Here is a 24,902-nt window from a genome sequence, read left to right as displayed (position 1 = left end):
GCAGTGTGTCTTTGTTTTTTGATGTTCCTTGTTTTGATGAAGTCAGTCAAAGAAATCAGGCCTTTGGGTGACAACAGCAGCTGCCCTTCCCTCTGTTATTCTCACAGACCCAAATGCAGAAGCTCTTTTTATCCCTTCATCTACTTTATTTGCTCTCCCCTCTGTCTTCTAAGCAGCAAAACTCTTCTTGGTGGCAGCCTACCCATATTTGCAAAGAGCTGCTGTGTGATTTATCCTTCTTTTACTATGTGTTACTATTAAGCCTGCTTAACTTAATGGAATCTAAGTGACAGGTTCCATAAGCAGCAGAAATGTTGTCCATGACTCCCGTGCTAATTTATCACTACTCTTTGTGCAGAACTAGCCACCTACCCTTAATGCAAACAACTCCTTGATGTAAACGGTATATAACACAGCAGCGTTGTACACTTAAAACTTCTACAAAGTGAAGCAACTTAAAGCTTTTACTGCTTTTCTGCCCTTTTTATGGCACTTTCTCTCAAGCACATACTTTTATATTAAACAGAGGCATCCTGTAAAAGCAAACTGACACTGTTTGACACTATTCTAATGGTTTGGAATCCATGTGTTCTTCGTTCTGCAAAAAAAACTCATGCTTTTATCATTTTTAAATGTAAAACGCTTCTAAGGGTAAGAAATGTCACCACTAATTAAATCTTTATCTTGTTGTCTGTGAAGGTGTTAAGGTACAGCGACAGCCCTGTAACTACAGTTTGTCAAATAGAGTTCAACTTTATTATACTTTAAGTCCAGATGATTAAATTGATTTATTTTTCCACTGTACATTACTAACAATGTGTGGGTGCACCGGCCATACCAGTAGCTCTTACTCTATTGTCAGTTATTTAAATTGTCAACTAAGAAATAAATAAGGCATGAAAGTGAATTAAAGCACACAGGCAAATTGAATTATGGCTATATGCTGATCATGTTTAAAAAATATGGGCCTATTTACATTGTGTTTACCCAAATGAATGTTTCAGTCATTGTGTGGAGTTATAGTTTGTTTTCTAACCCTTGTCAATCATTTAAATTTGATAGCAATAGCAGGCCCCAGGTCTTGAATTTTGGTTGAGATGGGCTACCCTTTTGTGTATAGTTGAATAAAGAGATTTTACCTTTATGAAAACTGAGCAAGATAATTTCAAGTACCCAACTAGCTTTGCATTGGATAAGATGAAATCCATCGTCACTTTATGCTCAGGCAGTCACTTTTTAATGGTGAGGATTTTATGAAATTCTTTCTCATTACCTGGAATATTTGCACATGCATATTCCTAATATAATATCTCCCACTCTGTTTGATAGTACCCAGCAGTGATGACACGAGACCGATAAGGCTGATCTTTTAGCTCATGCATCATGTGGAGTCCTTTGACTTCATTTAAAAGCCAGGATACCATATTGACTTATGACTCTCATGGCTCTGTCTCCTGTGGATCCACCTTTCTCTTGCTGTTAAATTGCCAGCCATAAGATGCTGATGCTGAGCTAAAGTTGGGAAGATTAATGTCTGTTGATCTAATCACAGGCCTTGATATTGACCTGGGAAGATGGGGTCTCTGAGTGGATCAGACGGGTGTCACTAATACTTACTTTAGGATTCTGCAATCCTTTGATACTTGTTTGATTTTGTATATTTCATATTTAAATTTGATTTATGTAATTTTATTTCTTTAGCAATTTAAACTGAAGTTTGAAGTTCAGAACTCAAATTGGATTTTGGATAAAACATGGCAAGTAAGATTCACTGCAGTGAAGTTGTTTAGACTGTAGTTTTTATGACACTTTTAAAAAGCAAAAAACTATCAACTAAAAGGGAAGAGCTCCAGAAAATGAACATTTTCAGCACAGTAAGTATTTCTCCTATTAACATGTACCTATTCAGCCAGCTAAAATCTCCAGATGATGATACATAATACAGCAACAGATACTGATTTAAGCTTACCAAGCATAGCGTAACTGTAGTTTCACCTGTACTCTGCAGAAGAGATGTCCCAAGTCAATTTTAGAGTGGACCTTTTATCTTGTCCTTATTTTGTATCATGTATATAATGTTACAAAGTCAGATGTTCATTTTCAAATGAGGCAAAGTAATGAGGTTAATATCTATAAAAGTAACCCCTGTGAGCAAAAACCTCAGGCTTTAGATCGTTGGAAATACAAATACAAGCAAAGACGTTAGCTCCTGATGGATTTCTTTATATGGTCTGCTCCAGGCACGCTTCTGCAAGAGCTGGCATTACGTAGCCTACATTACAAAATGTAGCTACATGCTAACATCAGGGAAACATGTATTCTTGGTTGCCAATGCTATTAATATCTCACGGATTTCAAATCATATTCCTGCTGAAACATGTTCGATTGTGAATATATTGGTTTAGAAGCTTTTATTGGTTAATTTTCACCTTAGAAGGTGCCACTGTTCTTTATAGTCATTCCCTGGCTGCAAGTAAGCAGCATGTAATTTTGGTTGCCAATGCTATTGATTTCCCTCCGATTTCAGATTATATTACTGCTGGAACATGTGTGATTATGAAGATTTTGGTTTAAAAGCTTTTATTAGTTATTTTTCACGTTAGAAAGTGCCACTAACTTTGTTACAGTCATTCCCCTGCTGCAACTGCTACATGTAGCTACATGCTATCAACATGTAATCTTGGTTGCTGAAGTTGTTGTCTCCCCAGTTTTGGATTGAATATGTTTTATTGTGAAGATGAGAAGAGAATATGAGAGTGTATATACAAGAGACCTTGATATGCTGGCCAATCAGAGCAGACTGGACTTTTTCAGGAGGGGGGCTTAAACATACAGGCGCTAAAACAGAGCGTTTCAGACAGAGGGTGAATACAGGCGCTCAAACACAGACAGTATGAGGAAAAGAAAGAGTATGAGTGTTTTTGACACAAAAGCATGTATACATGTTCTAATAGAAACCCAAAATACAAGTATGAACCTGAAAATGAGCATAATAGGTCCCCTTTAAGGATCTGTATCGGGGCTGATCCAGGGGTATTTTAAAGTATTGGTAAAATCCTTCACTACTTTCTAATCATCATCAACAAAGAGCAGTGTACAAAACATTCATGTGGACCTGCAGCTTCTCATTGTAGCATCATTTTCACCGGTTAAACAGACAGATGTCACAGGCAGGTCATATCAGCTGTCACTAATTAATGTAAACTCTGTGAGTAACTTGATGACAGGAAAATGACGTGTCTGTTGTCAGATTAAAGTGCTCCCTGCAGCTGGTGCCTGTACGGCATCTACCCAGTATTAAAGAACTCAGATCGGGATCCCTGCCAAAAAAACTTGAGCGGGACATCCACATATGGTCAATTTAAGTTCACTAAAGATTCAAAGACACAGGTGTATTAGGGTGCAAATGATGCACCCTTATGCATCTGTTTTTGAAGTTTTTTTTTTTTTTCCCCCTTTTTAATCAAACATCAGCATGTGCAATGACTTTATGATTAGGACACCACTGATTGTAATGGCCCTTTCACCTCGCAGAAGGCTTACTGCAATTACAGTAATTAAAGAAGAGGTGATGGGTCGAACTTGGTACAATGTCTTTAGAAATCTAAAACAGCACTCTAAAGGTTGGAGGCTGCCTGGGAAGCCTGTCAACCATGACAACCACACCTGCTGGTTGGATTTCTTTTTAAATTGAAAACAGGATAAAATTGCTGTCCATTCAAAGGAACTTTTTAAATGATTTACTCACACACAACCTCAGGCAAACATATATATTATGAGTCACTAATTAGACTTCTACTGGGTGCATATGAAAATCATTTTAAGCATGTAAAGTAATATTGTGGGGTCAACATAGGGCAAGTGATTAGCTGGCTGAAAGTGTGTGCTGTTCTCTTCACTGGCCAATGTCAAATCAGAGTATTCCTTATTTTTATCACCAAACTGATGACACTGTACGCTATCCTCTTAAAACTTTCTTACAGCAAATGACAGTCTGCCAGATCCAGCAGCCTCTGGACAAATCAAGTTATATAGTCAGTTATATTATTTTGAATGTTATATTTAGGCTGTTGATGTACAATTATATTAAAAGACCTGCATTAAAGACATTTTACCAATAATAAGTTAGAGGTTTCCTAAAGCCTACTAACCATCAGTGGTTAGATAAATGTTAAGAATGAAGCAGGTCTGTGGAGGGCATCTTCAAATGCCAAAACTCATTAACTCTCAAGCCTATTCAAAGAACATAGAATAAAGTGTATACTGTGTCTCGTGGACATGTAGTTCCTCTATAGAAACAAGTAAAAGCTGACCGAGCCATGCACTATGTCTGTATCTCTGCACTCCATTTTGTGATTTGCCCAAACTAAATATTTAAATATATTCAAATAATACTTAAATATTTAAACATGAGTGTCACCACAGAGTGGCTTCTTGATCACTCCACTTTGTCTGTCCTGACCTTCATTATAATATAACAGTCAAGGCCAGAATTAAAGAGGCAACCCTCTGGATGTAAAGAGAGATAAAATACCTCACCAAACCAGTCACCTTCTCACTTTAAAGGACATTCATCACTTAAATATTAGGCTGGGTATCGGTACTTAATATGTGTAAGGTATGGACCCAAATAACCCGGTGCAAAGTAGTAGGGCTGTAAATAGCAACTATTTTGATAGTTAAATAATCTATCAATTATTGAATCAATGATTTTTAAAAACACTGGAGTTGTATTTTATGTGATTTTATATGATTTCACATGACAAATAAATAGGTTGATTGACTAATTGGGAGTTAATTAATGGCTCTTATTTAAATAAAAACATTTAAGTACTTCAAAAATATGTCTTTTAATGAACTTTCCTGCTGACACAAAGGAATATTCAACTGAAATCACATCCTGTCGTCATGGACCAAACAGGTTGCTATAGCAACATGTTTTTCGTTTTTAGGGTCGTATCTTCTTTCCAGAAGTCAAGTACCAACAAGATCAAACAAACCCAGAAGTTGTTAATTTGAATGAATGAAACCTACATTGGTCACACATGCATAGACATATAAACATAGATGTTTTTTTTTTTTTTTCCAAAGTATCAACTTCGGCAGTGTTCTCTAAACTTGTGTGCAGTTCACTCTCCACGGCAGCAACACATTCTCTAAATGTCACCATGAATGATGCAACATTTAAGACTGTAAAGTAAGTGCACATGTGAACAAGATTGTTTTAATTAGTTTAGTTTTAAAAAATGATTCATTTAGAAAGAAATTTAGATTTAGAGAGAAAATGTATTTGAAAAGCTCACAATGTAGCTCATATTGTGAAGTAGCATTGCTTTTAACATTAAGCTAACATAGCTAGCTAGCTAACAAGGTAACTAAGCCTAAATAGTAGAGTCATCATCCAGAGAGCCAACATGCCTCCTATGCCAGGCAGAATCAGCTTTGTAAACGTTATGTTTACCTTTTTGGCTGCATTTTTGGTCGTGAGTGTGCTGCAGTCACACTATTGCAGATCAACCAATAAAGTCGCAACTAATTTGGTCATCAATTTTTATCGACTGTGTTGATTTGTTGCAGCCTTAGTAATGAGTATCACAACTTCTCCAGTGAAACAGTACCTGCATTAGATTCTCTTTGATACAGATCTAGAAAACTAGTTACTATTTGTATGGTTTTGCTCACAGCCAGACACCTCAAGCATTTTTTTTGATCTAGTAAGACCACTTGGTCTTGGGTTGGGTTAATTGGCCCACTACAGCAGGAGGATATAACTTCAGCTCTTGAACCATCAGAACATCCATCCCTGTGGATGGATTTCTACAACCATGGTTGACTGCTGTGGAGGAGGTCCTTGTTTCAACTTCGGACAAGGAGAAAGGTGTGCTAGATCCAGCAACAGGAAACTTTTAACAAGCAAGCAGTCACATCTGGCTCCATATCACTCTTAGGGATCCCAAACACTGTCTAAATTTGGCATCTGTTCCTGTCACGTTGTTTTCATCCAGTACCTCACGCTTCGTCTCAAACATGGCAACATGCAGTCAATATGAAGTTTCAATCTCTGTGTGATAAGAACCAAATTAATCTATAACTGACTGTGAAGCGCTCGTGGAACAGTGTGTCTCACTTTCAAAAGATTTGGTGAGACTGACCATGGAGGATGAGGATGTTTTTTCATTTTGAGATGGCTGAGATCATATTGTGCAAGTGCCACCTGATTAAATATCAAGAAGAGGGATGGCTTCTTTCATTATTATCTAATTCATCCTTTTTTTAGCTTAGTTATTCAACCATTTCCAAAAATGTGACAGCATGTAAAACAAGGGACCAGACAGAGGTGCAAAGTGGTGGCGCCTGGTGTTTGGGGAACCTTTCCTCAAATCCGCTGGAGGTTGCAGAGCTTGGTCTTTTTTTTTAAATTACATTTTACTGCCTAATGTAAAACACATATTTCAGAACATTAGTAGCAAAATACTAAAGCACACTGATTTGAAGTGTTTAGATTCATTAAAACGTTTGTTCCACTCCCTAAATACCATGTTAAAATTAACAGGAGCAACACTTGGTGATCATCTCTGCAGTATTGAAATAGTTGATCTGACCATCAGTTGATTAAATCAAAATATGTGAGGCACTCAATTAGTTAAAAATAATGAAATAAATAAATCATAGCCATATTGAGAATTTCTGAGTAGAGGAAGTGTAATTTCATGACTGTTATGACCTTAAATCACCCTCTCATTTCTGTTTTTTGTAACTCAGGAACTAGCCAAATTGTCCTATTAATCAAATGGCAATAGGGAAACCAGCATATGTGGCGGTGCTGCCAAACTTGTAGGATTTATGGGATTGTGTGTGTTAAAAGAGCAGTGGGTTGGATTTAGTGGCATCTAGTGTCCAGGACTGGAGATTACAACCAGCTGAAACTTCTGTGTGCCAAGCGTTGTTAAGTGTTCATTGTTCAGGAGTTTTTTTTACCAAATCCGCAGAGGTCTCTTTCTCTCCAAAACAAATGGACCTGGTGATTTTTGACACTGTTTGGCTCACCACAGAGGCGCTAGTAACTGTAGTGGCCAATGAGAAAAGGTGACTGGCCCTATCTTGAGCCAGTGTATGGTTTGTCCATTCTGGGCTACTACAGAAACATTGTGGTACATTATGGTTGACTCTCAGGGACAAGGACCTGCTCCCTATGTAGATATAAACGGCTCATTCTAAGTTAATAAAAACCTAATTTTTATTTTCAGGTGATTATACACTAAAGAAAATAAACTTACTGTATTATATTACAATTAATTTCTGCCAGTATATCCCCCTAATTCATACACACAATTGTACTCATACAGGAATGACCTTTTTATTAAAAGGGTATTGAAAATTTAGGGGGAGCCTCCTCTCCCTCTCTCTCCCCCTTTTGGCTCAACTATCACAAGTAGAAAGAGCCACAAAGAGGAGGCTTGTGTAGGAGACCTGTGTCCACCTAGTTCTCCCTCTTCCCACTCAGCAGTCACATGACTCTCTCTGAATGATTTCAGCTAGTAACTCCCCCCTCAACCAACACACACATCGAGTCACACACACTCTCATCCACCCTGCTCCGAGCTATTTCTGGTAATTATTGACCACAGTGGATTTCAAAATAACTTTAATGAGCATGCATGATTACGCGAGAACTAAAAATGTACACTCCAGCAGAGGGACACCTGTGTTTTTTTTCTTTCCTTTTTTATATTTCTCCCATGTACTTGCACATTTGAGGGGAAGGGAAATGTTTCTCTTGGGATCTGGGACAGGTTTTCCTTTTATGAGTGTGTTTGATATTCGGGACATGCTCCGGCCTTAAGAGCTCCATGATTCATTGCAGGAGGCGACATTCGCCCATAGCAGAGATCCACAGCAGAGACTAATAATAGTCTAGCCTGACTTAGTATCCCATGCGACTCTCTTAATGCTACCTAACACTCAGAAACTAGTAAAAGTTGTTTTAGAAAAATATAGGCTTTGACGTTTCTCCACTTGAAAAAAAGAATAAAGAGGACAGAGTCTTCTGACAGGCCTGAAAGTGTCTCTGCACAGAAGGCCCCTTTGTTTTATTATGAACCCATAAAATGGCACCACTCCAAGTTGGTTAAAGTGAGATGGCAGAGGGAGAGCAAGAAAGCGTCAGCCTGTTGCTGTTATTATCATTTGTATTGATTGGACTGTTCCCTGGTATTACAGATGTCCCTCGTTTTTAATTAAAGTTCAAACGTTCCTTCAGGAGATTAAAGCCACTGATAGCTGAAAAAGTGTTTCAAGTTTTATGCACAAATTCTCTCTCTGTCTCTTTTTGCTGTCTTTGTATGTGTATGCATGCATGCGTGTTTGTCTTTTTGTGTGTCTGGGTATCATTGTTTATTATTTATACATGGTACATGCCTCTACTATAAAAGAAAAGTTGATATGTATTCACTTTAATTCATGTCATTCAACACTGATGACACCTTGATGCCCCCTCCTCTAACCCAGATTTTTCTCCCTAAAATTCTGCTTATAAATATTTTATCAAATCCTGGATAGAGGATAGTGCTGTCACATGGGGGCACTGTTAAGCTGTAAATTGCATCACAGTGATATAAGGCAGTGATATCCACACAAAATGGTTGCAGCAAATTCACCAATAAACCTCAGCACAATTATAGATTCCACCATTTTAATCTTTTTTTCCCTCTACCAAAAATGACACAGCCCGGGAGGCCAGGAACTATATCATTTGCTGTGTGTGTGTGTGTGTGTGTGTGTGTGTGTGTGTGTGTGTGTGTGTGTTTGCTTACACATTTGACTCTTGTCGTGTTCTACATTGTGATGGATTTGTCATCAGGCCGGCGTGTGCATGTGTGGGTGGGATGCACGTGCCATATGTGCCATCCCACTCTGACAATAATGTGTGATTATAATGGTAGTTTTGCACTTGTCTTTCAGGCATACGGGATGTCTGTGCTGCCTTTGAATCTGATAAAAGGCACACGGAGTGTGGCTTACGAACGCCTGGAGAACACAGAGGACATTGATGATGTTGAGCATCAGATAGAAAAGCTGAAATCCAAGGTTGGTCTCAGCAGATATCACAAAGCACCAGCACTATGCATGCTGCAATACTGTGGCATAAACACATGCAACACGTGCCGACTATCTACAAGTCACTTAATAACTTTATTAAACAATGCGAAGTGAAAAGAAATAAACCATAAACAGACAAACAGTTTTATCAATATAATATTAGAATACTTGCTGTTTCTTCTTCACACTGTGTATAATGAGTGTATAATCATGCATTCATTGAAAGGTACACATGCATAGCCTCCAGCTGATCAGGCCCTCCTCCTTATCTTTCTGCCATGCCCCTCTGTCTTTGCATGCAATTATGGGTGGTTAGCACTGTCCTTATCAACCAGCCCCTCAAATGCATGCAGTACAAACGGGGAAACACAAGTGAAGGCATCTACAGTATTAGTTGCTATTAGTTGCCAGTGGCAACGTGAAGTTGAACATGAAAGACATTGAAAAGAAAACTAAAGAGAAACATAGAACACACACAAAAGACTTTTCTTCTATAGTAGAATATCGTAGTCTAAATGCTTGTGTAATTCTTGTAAATTATTTCATTGACTGAAAGTAGACAAATAGCAACTTTTATGGCATTGTAAGTAATAGCGCTGATTATTTACTGCTAGATTAATTATACCTGAATCTTTAGACCACATTTTATAACGAATCATTTATCTTCCCATTGGCATAATAATTATATCCAAGTAGATTGCTTAATATATGTTTAAATGTTAAGTTATTTCTGTTAATGAGTATAATCGGCAATCACTGGGTAGGTCAGTGACTTATATCTTCCATTATTGGTGCTGTTTACTTTAAATACCCAGTTAAAGCTTCTAGCAGTGCCATATCAGAAGTGAATACACATGCATATATGTATTTATCGACTAATCTGATACTTTGTCGGTCTTCTCGTCAGTGTAAAGACGGACGTCCCCTCTCTTCAAGGGACAGGCACAACCTGCAGGAGCTGGAGGGCAAGCTGCAGGTCCTCCAGCGCAGGGGGAGACACCTGGAAATTGCAGAGAGGAACTGCTGCACTAAAGTGGGCAGTGCTCTCAGACCTTTCAAGGTGAGTCGGCATATTGGAATTGGTTCCCATTCACTGAAATAAATTATATGTCCAACATGGACTGTATTGTACACAAAGGCAGTTGCTTATAATGTCTGATCTCATGAGCTTGTTTTGATTGTCATTGTTGTTTAATTATTTCAAGGTCAGGCCTGGCGTTTCTGTACTTAATAATCGAGTAATTTTAAAATTCTCATTTGGCCAGGTATCATGCCTTTGTTCATTTTCGCCAGCTTCAGCATCTTCCTCCTTTAACTGTTTCTTTGTGCTCAAGTTCTAATCTGGACTGCTCCAGATTTACTTTTAGTTCTACTTTACACAACCGCATATTTACACGATTCCCACGGGTCGTCTCTTCACCTAATTTACTCTGAAGTCTCTCAGGGAGTCTCACATTTCTCAGGCAGGATCTCATGGTACCCCAGGGATAAACCAAAGCAACCACAAACTTCTCTTTGATTTTACTTTTTTGGGTTGGGCAACCAATACTTGGACCTCATATATGCAATTTTAGTATCATTGTTCCCATATTTAAATTTGCACAAGGAGCTTGGGAAAGGAGGGGGTGGCAACATCACTTGTTTAAGACTTTAAAAGCAGTACTACCTTTGGTCTTGTCTGCACCAACGCTTCCTCTTGCTCAGTCCTGGCAAACATCCTAGGTACATCCTAAGGACTCATTAAACACCAATTCACACAGTTTCATTAAAAACAATATCATTGCAACCCAAAAAAATCCTCAAGGCTGCCTCTTCTCACCAATCAACTTTCTGTATCCTTATCCCAAACCACTTGGTTACCAGGGTACAACAGCTGTGATCATTAGCATCTTTGTAGTCGGTTTGGCATAAACAGCATTGCATTTTTAATTTTCCAAAAAATACTCAGTTTGAATTTGAGATAACCCGAGGCTGTTCTCATCAAATGGCTTAGAATAACAAAATCGTGGCTGTAATTATTCTGGTTAAATGTGATGGTGGTGGGTCAGGCGAGAAGATGTTATTTTCCTATATCTAAAACAATCAAAAGCATGCACTGATATTATTCTAGTACAGATTTATTAACCCCGAAGCACAGACAACACAGTAACTAGACTGTTTCTAAGATCTGACTTCTACTAAAAACAGCACATGATCAGCCTTAAGCAACATATTTGTGCTGTCATACATTTAGATCTAATCACTCTGCATCTCACAGACAACAAAACATTTATTTTTCTCCTCGCACACTTCCTGCTTTAGCTGTTAAAGGAGTACAAGACGAGTAATGGGAATGGCCAAATGCAACTGTAACAGCAACAGCTTTCTGTTCATATTTTATGTTATCCAGCCATCATACACATCTAGGAGCATAGTGCACATGGCTGTGCATTGTTTTTGTGTGAACTTCATAGCATGCGTGCTCGACAATATTCTATTGTGTGTTCAAACATGACAAAGCAAAGCTGATGCACAATTAGAATAGTATTTATCTGTTTCAGTCACATTTTTTGTGTTAAAAACAGGACGAGTTCCAGCTTTTTACCTCCGCATTCACATTTTACTTTCCCACTGCTCTTCATTTTCCAGTATTTGTCTGCACTGCAGGCATGCACAAACATTTTAAACCAGTGTCTGTAACAGTTTGTCTTTAACCAAGGGGGTTGCTGCTAATGACAGTCCCCAGACTCAAATTTGAACAGTAATGAGTTGGGAGATTTATTTACTGTATACTCAGGCACTGGTGTAGAGTGATAAGCCAAATGATTGTGATTCCTCCAGAGCGGTTACACCACTGATTCTCAAACACATGCTGTCCTTTTTATATCAACCCTGGTGGTGGGCGAAAAAATGAGAAATATCTACAGTTAAAAAGTGCCTGGACCTCACAATATAGTCACTGTTTTTCTGGGAGATTATAAAACAAGGGTTAAAAAAAAGCCTGTAAACTAATGTATAGTGCCGTTCTCCTTGTTAAAATGTCACCTTTTTTATTAAAGATATGAAAATAAACCCCATTTTTTCATGATTTAAAAGCTTTTTTCTGTATTTGACTTTTTGATAGTCAAACTGTTTGTATAACAAAGTTGTCTCTTCTGTTTTGCTTTTGGTTGGATTAAGAAATAAGGGCAGTTTAATCAGTACATTTTAATGACTGTATTTTTCCTCTGTCTTATTTATAACAAGGCAATGTCAACAGTGACGATAAAAAGTGGCCTGATTATCAATTTCCTGATTATAATTGATGCTTTGCTACAATCACTGAGAAATTACATCAAGGGGACAAATATACTTGTGTTAAGTTGTTTTTACATCACTAGTATATAATATGTGTTAATTGCACTATATGTTTCGCCGTATGTGTTTTCCTGCTTTTTACATCGCTATAACTGGAACAAGATGTTATATATTTTTGCTATGGAGGCCCCCCTTCAAGGCGAGCAGTTGATAGGGTTTATTGCCTTCTTGGCTGCCACCCACCTTGTGCCTCCCTGGTTGCAACCTCCCTGCTCTGTCTGGGCCGTGCCATTGCTTCCCCCTGTCACCTCAGGCAACAGTGCCAAACTGCGGCTCGCCAAGCCATATGGTCTCTCCTTGACAAAAGACATGACAGAAAGGTTATATTAGCTGACCCTGTGGATGCCTTTGTAAACATTCCTTTTCCATTATTGGGGTTCAGTCATGGGTGGGTGCAGATCCTTCCTTTGTTTGTGGGTACATATCAGTGTTTGTTATTTTAATGTATTTATTTTGCTTTGTCTGTTTCAGATATTGCTGGGTATTTTCTTTATCCTGGTTGCACTGCTCTTCACTGTTGCCCTATTCATTTCAAAGTAAGTCAATGTCATTTAACGCTGTGATTCTTAAGGCAAGCATTAGGACATAAAAAACAACAACACAGTAGTTGTTATTCATGTGTAATGCTGGAGATTTATACACGTATTTAACTTTATTCTGTGTGTTCCAGTTTGGATAAAGCTCTTCACTCTGCTGGCATCAGCTCCGGGTTCATAATCTTTGGCACCAACCTAACCAATCCCCTGAATGAACTTCTATTAGCCTTACAACCCGTGAGTATCATCTCATCTCTCATGTCGAAAAGATGATTATCCTCAATTACGATGTGCTTAAAGCCATATTTTCTTGTTTCCATCACCATTAACCTAAATTAAACATCATTTTAACTGTTTAAAAAACTTGAAGTGTGTGAGCTTGAGTATACTGCAGGTGAAATGTGGAATAACAAAATCTCAACGACAAAAGCAGCTACATACACTCAATTAGTTGTATCATCTTATGCTAATTAGCAGTTTGTTACTTTTAAATATGGTTTGATAGGCTCCCCTTAAGTTTTACCAAAGACCATAAGATAATTAAATTACAAACGGGGAAATCATACCCACAAGAATCATACTCACAAGTGCAATTTACATTCAGTGGTAACTTCACAATAATTTAATGTTCCAAGGAAGCTGGGCTGAGAGAAATTCCAACATGACAAGCACAGACAGCACAGCTATAAGTGGGAGCACAATAGATGGCAAGGATAAAGGATAGTTGCTACACTCTATTAAATGAAGACCTCAGAAAATTAACACAGAAATAAAAACTGATGCATTGTGTAGCTGGCTCAACTATATTTTTTATGAACCAGCTGTTGATTTGATTCTGAAACCTCTCATTTACAAGCTCATGAACAATAATGTAAAAGCTATTATCCAGTAATTTCTACAAACCTTGTAACCTCTGTAATGGGAACAAGTGAAAACTACAAAGGTGGACAAATAAGAAAAACCTTGCAGTACAGTACAGCTTAATACAGCAGCACTGCCTACTACCTTCACAAATAATATGATTATCATATGCTGTGCTTAAAACCAGCAGGCTCTCTGTAGCATACCCAACTAAATGCTGATTTTTCAACTTAAATGATAGTTTTAGGCAAAATTACTTTATAACTGATTCTTAACATGAATCTAAAACTACTGTACGCTCTTCAGGAGGCGCTTACATTGTGCATTCATTCAAGTTCAATTGGATACATTTCTCTGTGAGTCACATTTGGAAACACAGGAAATAAAAGGTGTAAAATTATGGTGCAGTATGTAAAAGATGAATGTAAATGAGGTGTAAAATATACTATTCATCACCTATGATTATTCTGTTTGCTATTTACACTATTTGCATTATCCACAAATCAAAATGCTGTTCACAGACAAAAAAAAATGACAAATAAAATGTAATTAAAGGTCATGTGTTTAATATTTAAGGGGATTTAGGGGTATCTAGTAGTAGGGATTACAGATTGCGACCGGGCTAAAACTTCTCCTGGTTAGAATTCCTTCAGTGTTCATTGTTCAAGAGGTTTTGAACAGGAGCCAAATTTTCTGCAGAGGTTTCTTCCTCTCCTAAACGAACAGACCAGGTGATTAAAACCAGTAAAAACACTGAATGAAACAGTTTCACAATCCAAATAATGGCCCTGTCTGGAGCCAGTGTTTGGTTTGTCTGTTCTGGGCTCCTGTAGAAACATGGCAGTGCAACATGGCGATGTCCATAGACAAGGACCCGCTCAATATGTAGATATAAACAGCTCATTCTGAGGTAACAAAAACACATCAGTTCTTATTTTCAGGTGATTATACACTTTAGAAAACCTGCTTATTATAAAATATTCTATTTCTGACAATATACTCCCCAAAATCCTATACACTGGATCTTTAAATGATATTACTAATGTTGTGCTACATAGACCAGCCTCAAAATTTTGCAATCCAAAAAATAATCTGAAGAAAACCTTTGTGAAACTTGTGCATTCTGTCTAATGAATCAAAATATATTTCATAACTTTTCTTGCCTGTTGTTGCTTCTCTTGTTTGTGCCATTTAAATAATGAAAACCTGTTTAAAGTCTAAAGGTCAGTGTTGTGACTGGGGTTTGTTAGTAGTACACTTGGAGCTTGAGAGTCTGGGTGTTCATTGATCTTTTTTTTTTTTTTAAAGATATTTTTTGGGGCATTTTTAGCCTTTATTTGATAGGACAGGCAAGCATGAGAGAGAGAGAGACACAGAGAGAGACACAGACAGACACAGACAGAGACAGAGACACAGACAGACAGACAGACAGACAGAGACACAGACAGACAGACAGACAGACAGAGACATGCAGCAAAGGAGTCGAACCCGGGCCGCTGCGGCAACAGCCTTGTACATGGGGTGCCTGCTCCACCACTAAGCCACCAACGCCCCGTGTTCATTGATCTTGAAATCAGATTCAAAATGTAAAAAAGTAACCATAATCAAAATCTTTGTGTGTCATTTAATATCTTCAAATTTTAGTTTGATCATTTCCAGAGTTATGAGCTGTAAGTTTCCAAAAATGAGGCACTATCATCTTACAGCATTTTCATGTGTGTAGAACCATAAACCTATTGAGACTGACACAACATTAGATCATGACTGCCGCCTCTCTCCTCCAGGTCATAGCTGCAGGTCTGACACTGGACGCTGTTAAAAAAAAAAGAGATGAGATGAAAAAGAAATGACTGACACCTCAGACCATTAAAAAATTGCTTCATAGATAGTGGCATTGATTAAATGTCTAAGGCCAGTGTTTAGAAGTATGACCTTGATATTTAAGGGATTAAGTGCGCCGTACCAAGAATGGGATGCTATATCGGGATCAGGTTTGAGGATAAATCAGAACAGTACAGGGTACAGGACATAATCGATATGTATGTTACACATGCTGTGCTTTTATATCTAGACTACACTATTTAGATTATCTATTCACTTAGTATTCACTCACTCAGTTGTTGGTGTTTAGCAGTTTTGACGATGTCTAAATGCACTGCACAGTGACCAGCTAGATGTGCTTTAGATCAATTGGGCTAGACCAAGTAGTATTGATGATAGCTGCTCATTAACAGCTTCAAGACTCCTTGAGAGGAAACCAGCCTGAATGTTCTGCTCTAAAAGCAATAATGTGTTTATATGTGTGTGTGTGTGTGTGTGTGTGTGTGTGTGTGTGTGAGGGACGTAGCTGACCTCTGTCCTTGGTATCACAGGTTTTTCCACTGGATTACATCCTGATCACTGTCATCACCATGTACTTTGTGATCACGTCCATGGCCGGAATTCGCAACATGGGCATCTGGTTCTTCTGGATAAGGGTAAGTAAAGTTCCTAGGTCTCTGTTTTTTTTAAGCTTTGCAAAATATTAACATTTATATTAATGATAATAACTTTTTTTGTTTGTTTTATTCAGCTGTACAAAATAAGACCAAAGAGAACTCGCCCCCAGGCTCTTCTCTTCCTCTGTATGATCCTTCTGCTGATCGTCCTTCACACCAGCTACATGATCTACAGCCTCGCCCCACAATACGTCATGTACGGCAGCCAGAAATATCTGGTACAGGTGAGGAAAAATGTATGTATATTTTTGTGTATTTTTAGGTTTTTAGTCTAGCCGATGACATCTAGCTCTAAACATGGGGTTCTAACGAAGGCAGTGTTGGTCAGCCAGTGAGTGAGTTCAGACCACTCCGGTCCAGCTGGGTGTAGGCAGCAGCACGGTCTCTGCAGGCTGGTAACGGGGCTTTCAGACTCCTGTTCTTTTTTAATTCTGTCTGTCTGTGTTAGACTGTGTGGCTATTACTGTGTGGATGTGTTGTTTGACAGTATACCCTCTGTGTGATCTGATGTAGCTCTGCGCTCTCTCTCCCGCTCTGTCTCTCTCTCTGTGTGGGTGTGTGCATGTGGTTTAGATGCACCCTGGTGTCTATGCTTCATCTCAAAAAATCTTTTAAACAACATAATTAAAATGAACCACGGTGTTGTTTTTGCTGAAACATCCTCTTTTTAAATGAGAGAAAGGGACCTTTTTAAAAGCAGCTCTATATGACTCACAGGGTAAAAACATGGCTTATTCCTCTGCTGCTGTTTATTCACCTACAGTATCTGAATACATTAAGTGTCATTTAGAACAGTCTAGCATATACAGTGCAGCCTCTGTGTAGTCTATATTAAGTACTGTGTACTGTGAATTCCTTAAATTTATACCTTTTTAGTTAAAGGTTCTGTATGTGACATTCAGAGCATTAATATAGCAGCAAACCACTACTTGTTATGTAAGTCACCTCTGTTACCCCTTTTTCACCAAAGCAACTCTGGTTCTTGAACCGATTACATTCAGGATATTTGGAACATTGGTGCTATCTAGCAAACCAGCCCGTATTTCCACCAGTTTTGCACATCTTAATCAAGGATGTGTCATTAACGGAGGATGTTATACAGTGCACAATGGAAGTAAACCGTAGCTAACATTGAGTAATACATTGATAACCTACAAACTCTTGCGCTGCTGTTACAGATAATTTGTTTTTTACTAAAAAAAGAAAATAGGACCAAAAAACAAGTATGAACCAATTATTAATGACACCACTGCATGTTCTGCTTTTTTCTGATGAATTTTCACTCGAGTTCTCTGTTGTTGCGTTCTCCATTCTCTCTTTCCGACCTTTAGAAGATGACACACCCACTGATGTTGTCACAGTTTGCAATTCAGATCAAGGAAAACCCCAGATCAAGGTTCTGGACCCAGTTATTTTGGTCGAATTGCTCTGAACGGTTCTAAATTAAGAGCGGAAACTGGAATGGAACCAGTTCCCCATTGGTGAAAAAGGGTTATGCATTTGTTTTAATCCGAGCTTGTCTGTGGTTTGTTGTGGTAAGCCGATCATGCATGTTAAAGCATGTTTGTATCCCACTGGCTAGCTCATCACTGCCGCTTTGCACTGCACTCGTACGGCGGTTATTGCTGGTATCGGGATGGCATTGTCATGGAAGTGTAGTGCCCACTCTCCGGTGCCCCCCTGGTTAACACTGTTAGCTCTGGGGCGTTGGTAACGTAGTGGATAGTGCCGGCGCCCCATGTACAGAGGCACTGCCGCGCTGCAGCGGCTGCGGGTTCAAATCCGGCTCGCGGCCCTTTGCTGCATGTCGGTCCCCACTCTCTCTCTGTCTCCCCATTTCACGCTCTGTCCTGTCATTAAAGGCAAAAAGCCCACAAAAATAATCTTTAAAAAAAAACCAACAACCCACTGTTAGCTCTGTTGGCTCTATTAATTGCTGTTTATGGAGTTCGCATTGTTAGCTGTTATATACCGGCTCAGTCACTTCTATGTTGAGAGGTGTGTCCACACAACTAATACACTCTGAATTTCTGCATATAGAGTCCCTTTAATTTAGTAATCTCTTTAGTTCTGATCTTTTTTGAAGTGATGGTAATCCCTATAATTTTCATTGTAATAACCTGTTGTTTGTTTAAGTGTACAGCAACTAAAAAAGCTCATATTGCTCTGTTAGGACATGAATTATATCTATTTATTGAATTTATCTGTGGCAAAACTCACAGCATCATCTGGGACACAACCTTCCAGGTGATTTTTCTGTTGTTTTGTCATTGTATTATTTATGAAGCAAAGGCTGTTGGGTATTATTCTTGGCATTATAGATTTTCAGAGATTATGATTTTATGGTCCTTTTTGTCAAGCCCTCATTTGTTTGTACCACATGAAATAGTTTGTAGTGTTTCTTTGCTAAACACATGCCTCTTGTGTTTCTTGATCAGAGTCAGATGCCCTCAGCAGGTCCTACATCTGGGAATGCTACTTTTGGCACCACAAGGATCTGTGATGCCGATGCGCCTGAGGGTAAGTCTGTCATCTTTGCTAGCACAGTAAGGTAGCACTGGCCCAACAGTGAGATGTTGGAAGAACTTACAACACACCATCAAAGATTTATTCCTCATAAGTCGAGTCTACACTAGAAGAAAGGCAGGACAGTATACCAATCAGCCGTTTCGTGTACAACACTGCTCAGTAATCTTTATCACCATTCATTATTCATTAGAGGGAATAATACCAAGGACAAACATTTACTAATGCAGTGCGTGGCCTCTTGCTGTCTCCATGCCAACACTTATTACAGTAAATCAGCCATGAAAACATAAATGTGTGAATGTACATCATACCAGTGAGCTTTATCACAATTATTTATTCATTTGCCAAATGCTCAAATGAGGCTCTTGATGGTGATGGAGTGGATATGATAGAATTATCATATTTGGTTACAAAGCCAGAGATAGTTTTAAGTGTATGTGTGTGATACTGAAGACCCTGGAGACCTAACATAAGCAGGTATAAAATGTATTACATAGAATTTAATACGAAATCACTTCAACTTAAAAGTCTACCTAACGTTATCTGTCATCCCTACAAAAGTTTAAAGGAAACAAAAAAGATCATAAACATAATTTGTACTTTAGCATGCCTGTCATATTTCAGATTTTCCCCCTAGTTCAGCCTATCTTTAAGCTATCTTTAGCAGCAGTCTATTAGTGTTTGGGGAGGATAATTATTTTTTCATTCCAATGAATTAAGGTGTGGGGCTGTAAATGCTCTCCCAGAAGATGCAAAATTGAGTTGCAATTAGAGTAGCTAATGAGTGCTGATGTGTTTAAATGTCAAATATGTAATAAATAAACAGAGTAATGTTCATGTGGAAAACACATAAGCAGAAGCAGTTAATTCTCACAGTCAATTAAATATTAAGCATATTTATTATTGCCTAAATATAATGTGGCTTTTTCTCATAATGTGCCTCCTGACTGTGCCAGGCTTAAATTATTGCATTATTGTTTAGTTAGTCATATGTAGATAACATATTTATTTTTTCTCAGGACTATAAATGTTTTGCATTACTTTGCTTGATTACATTTTTGTATTTGCCTTGCTATATGTGTTACTCAGGAAATAGTCTTATTGATGTCTGTAGCTATATTACCAGTCATATGATTCAAAGCATATCTGGGTTCCATGCAGGTTTGAGCGATATAGTAACAATATATACTGTACAACCATAAATAAATGTCCACCACTACAGATTTGGCAATACTGTTCTACCGTGGGAGCAATCTGTGCAGTTTATGTTGTGAATTAAGGCTGCATTCTCTTTTGATTCTGATTGATCATGTGATTCTTGTGATTTTGTGACGTCAGCTACCTCGCAAGGTAACGTTATTATATGGAGTAGGAGAGTGAAGTTGTAAATACAGAAACCTTCAACACTAGAAATTATTGTTCTCAGGAGCCTTCAAGCTTCCATTTTGGACAAATATTAGTTTGATTTAATTCTTGTGGTTTTAATTTAAGTGTTGTCTCATGTGACGCAGTTGTTTTGTATGCCTCCATGCCAGCGATAATTGTGGCTGGAGGTGAAATGTTTTTGGGTTGTCCATTCGTTCATACATACAGTACAGGCCAAAAGTTTGGACACACCTTCTCATTCAATGTGTTTTCTTTATTTTCATGACTATTTACATTGTAGATTCTCACTGAAGGCATCAAAACTATGAATGAACACATGTGGAGTTATGTACTTAACAAAAAAAGGTGAAATAACTGAAAACATGTTTTATATTCTAGTTTCTTCAAAATAGCCACCCTTTGCTCTGATTACTGCTTTGCACACTCTTGGCATTCTCTCCATGAGCTTCAAGAGGTAGTCACCTGAAATGGTTTCCACTTCACAGGTGTGCCTTATCAGGGTTAATTAGTGGAATTTCTTGCTTTATCAATGGGGTTGGGACCATCAGTTGTGTTGTGCAGAAGTCAGGTTAATACACAGCCGACAGCCCTATTGGACAACTGTTAAAATTCATATTATGGCAAGAACCAATCAGCTAACTAAAGAAAAACGAGTGGCCATCATTACTTTAAGAAATGAAGGTCAGTCAGTCCGGAAAATTGCAAAAACTTTAAATGTGTCCCCAAGTGGAGTCGCAAAAACCATCAAGCGCTACAACGAAACTGGCACACATGAGGACCGACCCAGGAAAGGAAGACCAAGACTCACCTCTGCTTCTGAGGATAAGTTCATCCGAGTCACCAGCCTCAGAAATCGCAAGTTAACATCAACTCAGATCAGAGACCAGATGAATGCCACACAGAGTTCTAGCAGCAGACCCATCTCTAGAACAACTGTTAAGAGGAGACTGCGCCAATCAGGCCTTCATGGTCAAATAGCTGCTAGGAAACCACTGCTAAGGAGAGGCAACAAGCAGAAGAGATTTGTTTGGGCCAAGAAACACAAGGAATGGACATTAGACCAGTGGAAATCTGTGCTTTGGTCTGATGAGTCCAAATTTGAGATCTTTGGTTCCAACCGTCGTGTCTTTGTGAGACGCAGAAAAGATGAACGGATGGATTCCACATGCCTGGTTCCCACTGTGAAGCATGGAGGAGGAGGTGTGATGGTGTGGGGGTGTTATGCTGGTGACACTGTTGGGGATTTATTCAAAATTGAAGGCACACTGAACCAGCATGGCTACCACAGCATCCTGCAGCGACATGCCATCCCATCCAGTTTGCGTTTAGTTGGACGATCATTTATTTTTAAACAGGACAATGACCCCAAACACACCTCCAGGCTGTATAAGGGCTATTTGACCAAGAAGGAGAGTGATGGAGTGCTGCGGCAGATGACCTGGCCTCCACAGTCACCGGACCTGAACCCAATCGAGATGGTTTGGGGTGAGCTGGACCGCAGAGTGAAGGCAAAGGGGCCAACAAGTGCTAAACACCTCTGGGAACTCCTTCAAGACTGTTGGAAAACCATTTCAGGTGACTACCTCTTGAAGCTCATCGAGAGAATGCCAAGAGTGTGCAAAGCAGTAATCAGAGCAAAGGGTGGCTATTTTGAAGAAACTAGAATATAAAACATGTTTTCAGTTATTTCACCTTTTTTTGTTAAGTACATAACTCCACATGTGTTCATTCATAGTTTTGATGCCTTCAGTGTGAATCTACAATGTAAATAGTCATGAAAATAAAGAAAACGCATTGAATGAGAAGGTGTGTCCAAACTTTTGGCCTGTACTGTACGTACACCCATGTGTCTTTCTGCCCTATTGTCGTGAACGTGATATCTGAAGAACACCTTGAGGGATTTTTTCTTTCAAATTTGGCACAAACCACCACTTGGACTCAAGGGTGAACTGATGAGATTTTGGTCGTCAAAGGTCCCCGCAGCCTTGCATCCATCTTACTCTCGTGAAAGCGCTATCTCAAGAACACCTTGAGGGAATTTCCTCAAATTTGGCACAAACATCTACTTGTACTCGAGAATTAACTGTTAAGAATTGGGTGGTCAGAGGTCAAAGGACACTGTGACCTTGTGTGTGTTTTATTTCATGAATGCAGTATCTCAAGAAAGCCTTAAGGGAAATTTGACACAAACATCCACTTTGATTCAAGAATGAACAGATTAGAATGTTGGGGTTGTAAGTCAAAGGTCAAGGTCACTGTGACCTCATAAAACATGTTTTTGGCCAAAACAGCTTACAACAATTATGACAAAATTTCACACACATATCAAATAGGATAAAATGATGATGTGATGGTGTCTTTATAGCCAAAAGGTCAAAGGTCAGTGCCACTGTGACATCATAATATTCTACAAAAACACTTCTCTGCCCATTATTTATCGCCATAACTCAGGTACAGAAGGGGAGACATTTGATTAGATATTGAATCGGTGACAGTAATCTAAAGTGCCACCTTGCAACCGTGCTGATTGTATAGATCTTATGTGCTGCCGGGTTGAAAATGCGTAAAGCATCCATGTTTTCACAGACATGGATGTAAACTTTAGCTATAAGCTACTAGTTAAGGGAGGCATACAACCATGAAGCCGTGACTGTAGTGTGTTTGTATTGAAATTCCAAATAGAAGAAGAAAACAAATCAAATGTGATGAAGTACAGTTATTTTTAAACCATTTCTTCATTGAATTTATAGAACACTTACAGTATCATGACATTTACTGTTACCGTAATATGATATTACACATACCGCGTCAAAGGATTTTGGCCATAGCATTCACCCCTAGTTCCATGTTAAAACCATGTTATTTTAAGAGTTCTTACGGCATATCCGTTCCCTCAAAGAGTTTCTTTGTGTTGCCTCCCACTGCCATTAAGAAAGGCATGTGAGCCTGGACCTGTTGTGGCAGGAAAGTTAAGAATGACAATGAGGTGTTTGCCTGAATACAGGAAAGATGTAAGAGATAGCCATTATCGACTTGGTTTTCATGAATAATTTTCACTTTATCCAACAGTACTGAAAATGCATCAAGACAGGGTAAGACAGGCAGAAAATAGAAAGATAAAGCAGAGACAGAAGAACTGCAGAGATTAAAGGCAAGATATTATTTGTTTACAATAATCTGATGTGTAGACACATGCATTTAGGCTCTCTACTGCCTTTGGATAGGCTAAACTGTTCTTTACATCTTCTTGCAAAAAGGCTTTGCCCAAATTAATTTGCAGATAGCCGCCTTGAATAACCTATAAATTGATGTTGAATCACTGTGTACTTTATCAAAGATGCTGCTGCTGATTGTTGTCGTATTAGTTATATTGTAGTTATAGTACAGGAAGAGGTGGCATACTCTTGAGCCTCTTGAACATTTCCTACATGGGGAGCAATATTCAAGGAAATCTGTACCACCAATTTCTCACCTCAAGACCTTTAACATTTCAGGGGAAATGCCAGCATGGCTGCACTGTGAATGAAAGCAGTAATATTGCAGAGACAAGCACGTAAAGGGCCACATCCGTGTGATAAAAAATGCTTTCATGTGGAGCGAGCGAACCAATCACAAGACCGCGCTGAGTGAACTGTGTGTTTCTGTGTGTGCGTAGTGTGTGGAGCCAGATAGACAAAGAGAGAGTGGCTGTTAATAGGGTGCCCCATGTACAAGGCTGTTGCCGCAGCGGCCTGGGTTCGAGTCCAGCCTGTTGCCCTTTGCTGCATGTCATCCCTTTCTCTCTCCCCCTTTCACACATAACTCCCCCCCCCCCCCCCCCCCCCCCAAAAAAAAAAAAACAACCCAGCAGACCCTGTTTATAAAAGCGGAGTAGTAAGCAGAGACGAGAGTTTTAGCAGCGAATTATCAAGTAGTAGTTAATGTACAGTAGAGTTTGCAGTTAATGAACAAATAAATGCCGCAGCTCCTCAAGACCAACAGAAGTATCCTGTGTCTTGTTTTCCACCTGCTGAATAGAGTGAGAGAGGTTAGCTCCAGAGAGAGTATCAACACCTGCCGTCATGTTCGCACATTCGGTTTTGCCCTTTCTTCGTCTTCTGTTGAGTTTTTTGGCAGTTAGCATCCCTAAGCGTTGCATTACTGCCATCTGCTGGACTGTCCTTTGGCCCATGTATTCTGGCATTGCCGTGGCGTTTGAAAAGGGAAAAAAAGAACAATGTGTGAAAGAAGCTGTGGTAAACAGATGTCTAATAGCTGTTGCAGCAGACTGCTGAGTTTACCTTATGCGTCAGCTCAGAGCATTGCAGTGTCATCATACGTGATGGCACATCATTTGTTATGGGGCCAAGATTTCCATTTTGAAATGTGGTCCTATACTTTATGTCTCATTGAAGTAGAGTTTTGTCATAGAAGCATTTCTAAGAACCTCCGCAGAAAGACGTTGTAATGTGCCAAATGTTCCTGTTTCAGACACACTGGACTGCACAGTCACTGTCTCAAGTCCAGCTTAAATACAATGCAGAACTGTCTTGTATTTTAGTGTGACAGAAAAAAATTGGAGCTGTTTAAACATTATGCTGTTAATAAAATGTTTAAAAGTCTGATAAAAGTTTATCAGTACTTATATACAGAATGCATCATCAAAATAATAATTTAT

General features: G+C 38.8%; 1 protein-coding gene across 2 annotated transcripts in view; it reads left to right on the top strand.

The window, feature by feature from the left end:
• lmbrd1 (LMBR1 domain containing 1) overlaps window positions 1-24,902 on the top strand; it is a 73,912-nt gene that overhangs the window by 33,545 nt on the left and 15,465 nt on the right. The window contains exons 8-14 of one of the 2 annotated variants that reach the window (XM_033614042.2): window positions 8,962-9,087; window positions 10,007-10,159; window positions 12,907-12,971; window positions 13,106-13,208; window positions 16,205-16,309; window positions 16,405-16,554; window positions 18,769-18,850. In XM_033614042.2, the coding sequence (XP_033469933.1) occupies window positions 8,962-9,087; window positions 10,007-10,159; window positions 12,907-12,971; window positions 13,106-13,208; window positions 16,205-16,309; window positions 16,405-16,554; window positions 18,769-18,850 (784 nt within the window). Of the gene's footprint in view, window positions 1-8,961; window positions 9,088-10,006; window positions 10,160-12,906; window positions 12,972-13,105; window positions 13,209-16,204; window positions 16,310-16,404; window positions 16,567-18,768; window positions 18,851-24,902 lie in introns of both variants that reach the window. The other variant, XM_033614041.2, reaches the window with a different exon arrangement.

The sequence above is a fragment of the Epinephelus lanceolatus genome, chromosome 17 (assembly GCF_041903045.1).
Source record: "Epinephelus lanceolatus isolate andai-2023 chromosome 17, ASM4190304v1, whole genome shotgun sequence".
NCBI classification, from domain to species: Eukaryota; Metazoa; Chordata; class Actinopteri; order Perciformes; family Serranidae; genus Epinephelus; species Epinephelus lanceolatus.
Note: the sequence above shows the minus strand (reverse complement) of the source record. Positions and strands in the feature narration are given on the sequence as shown.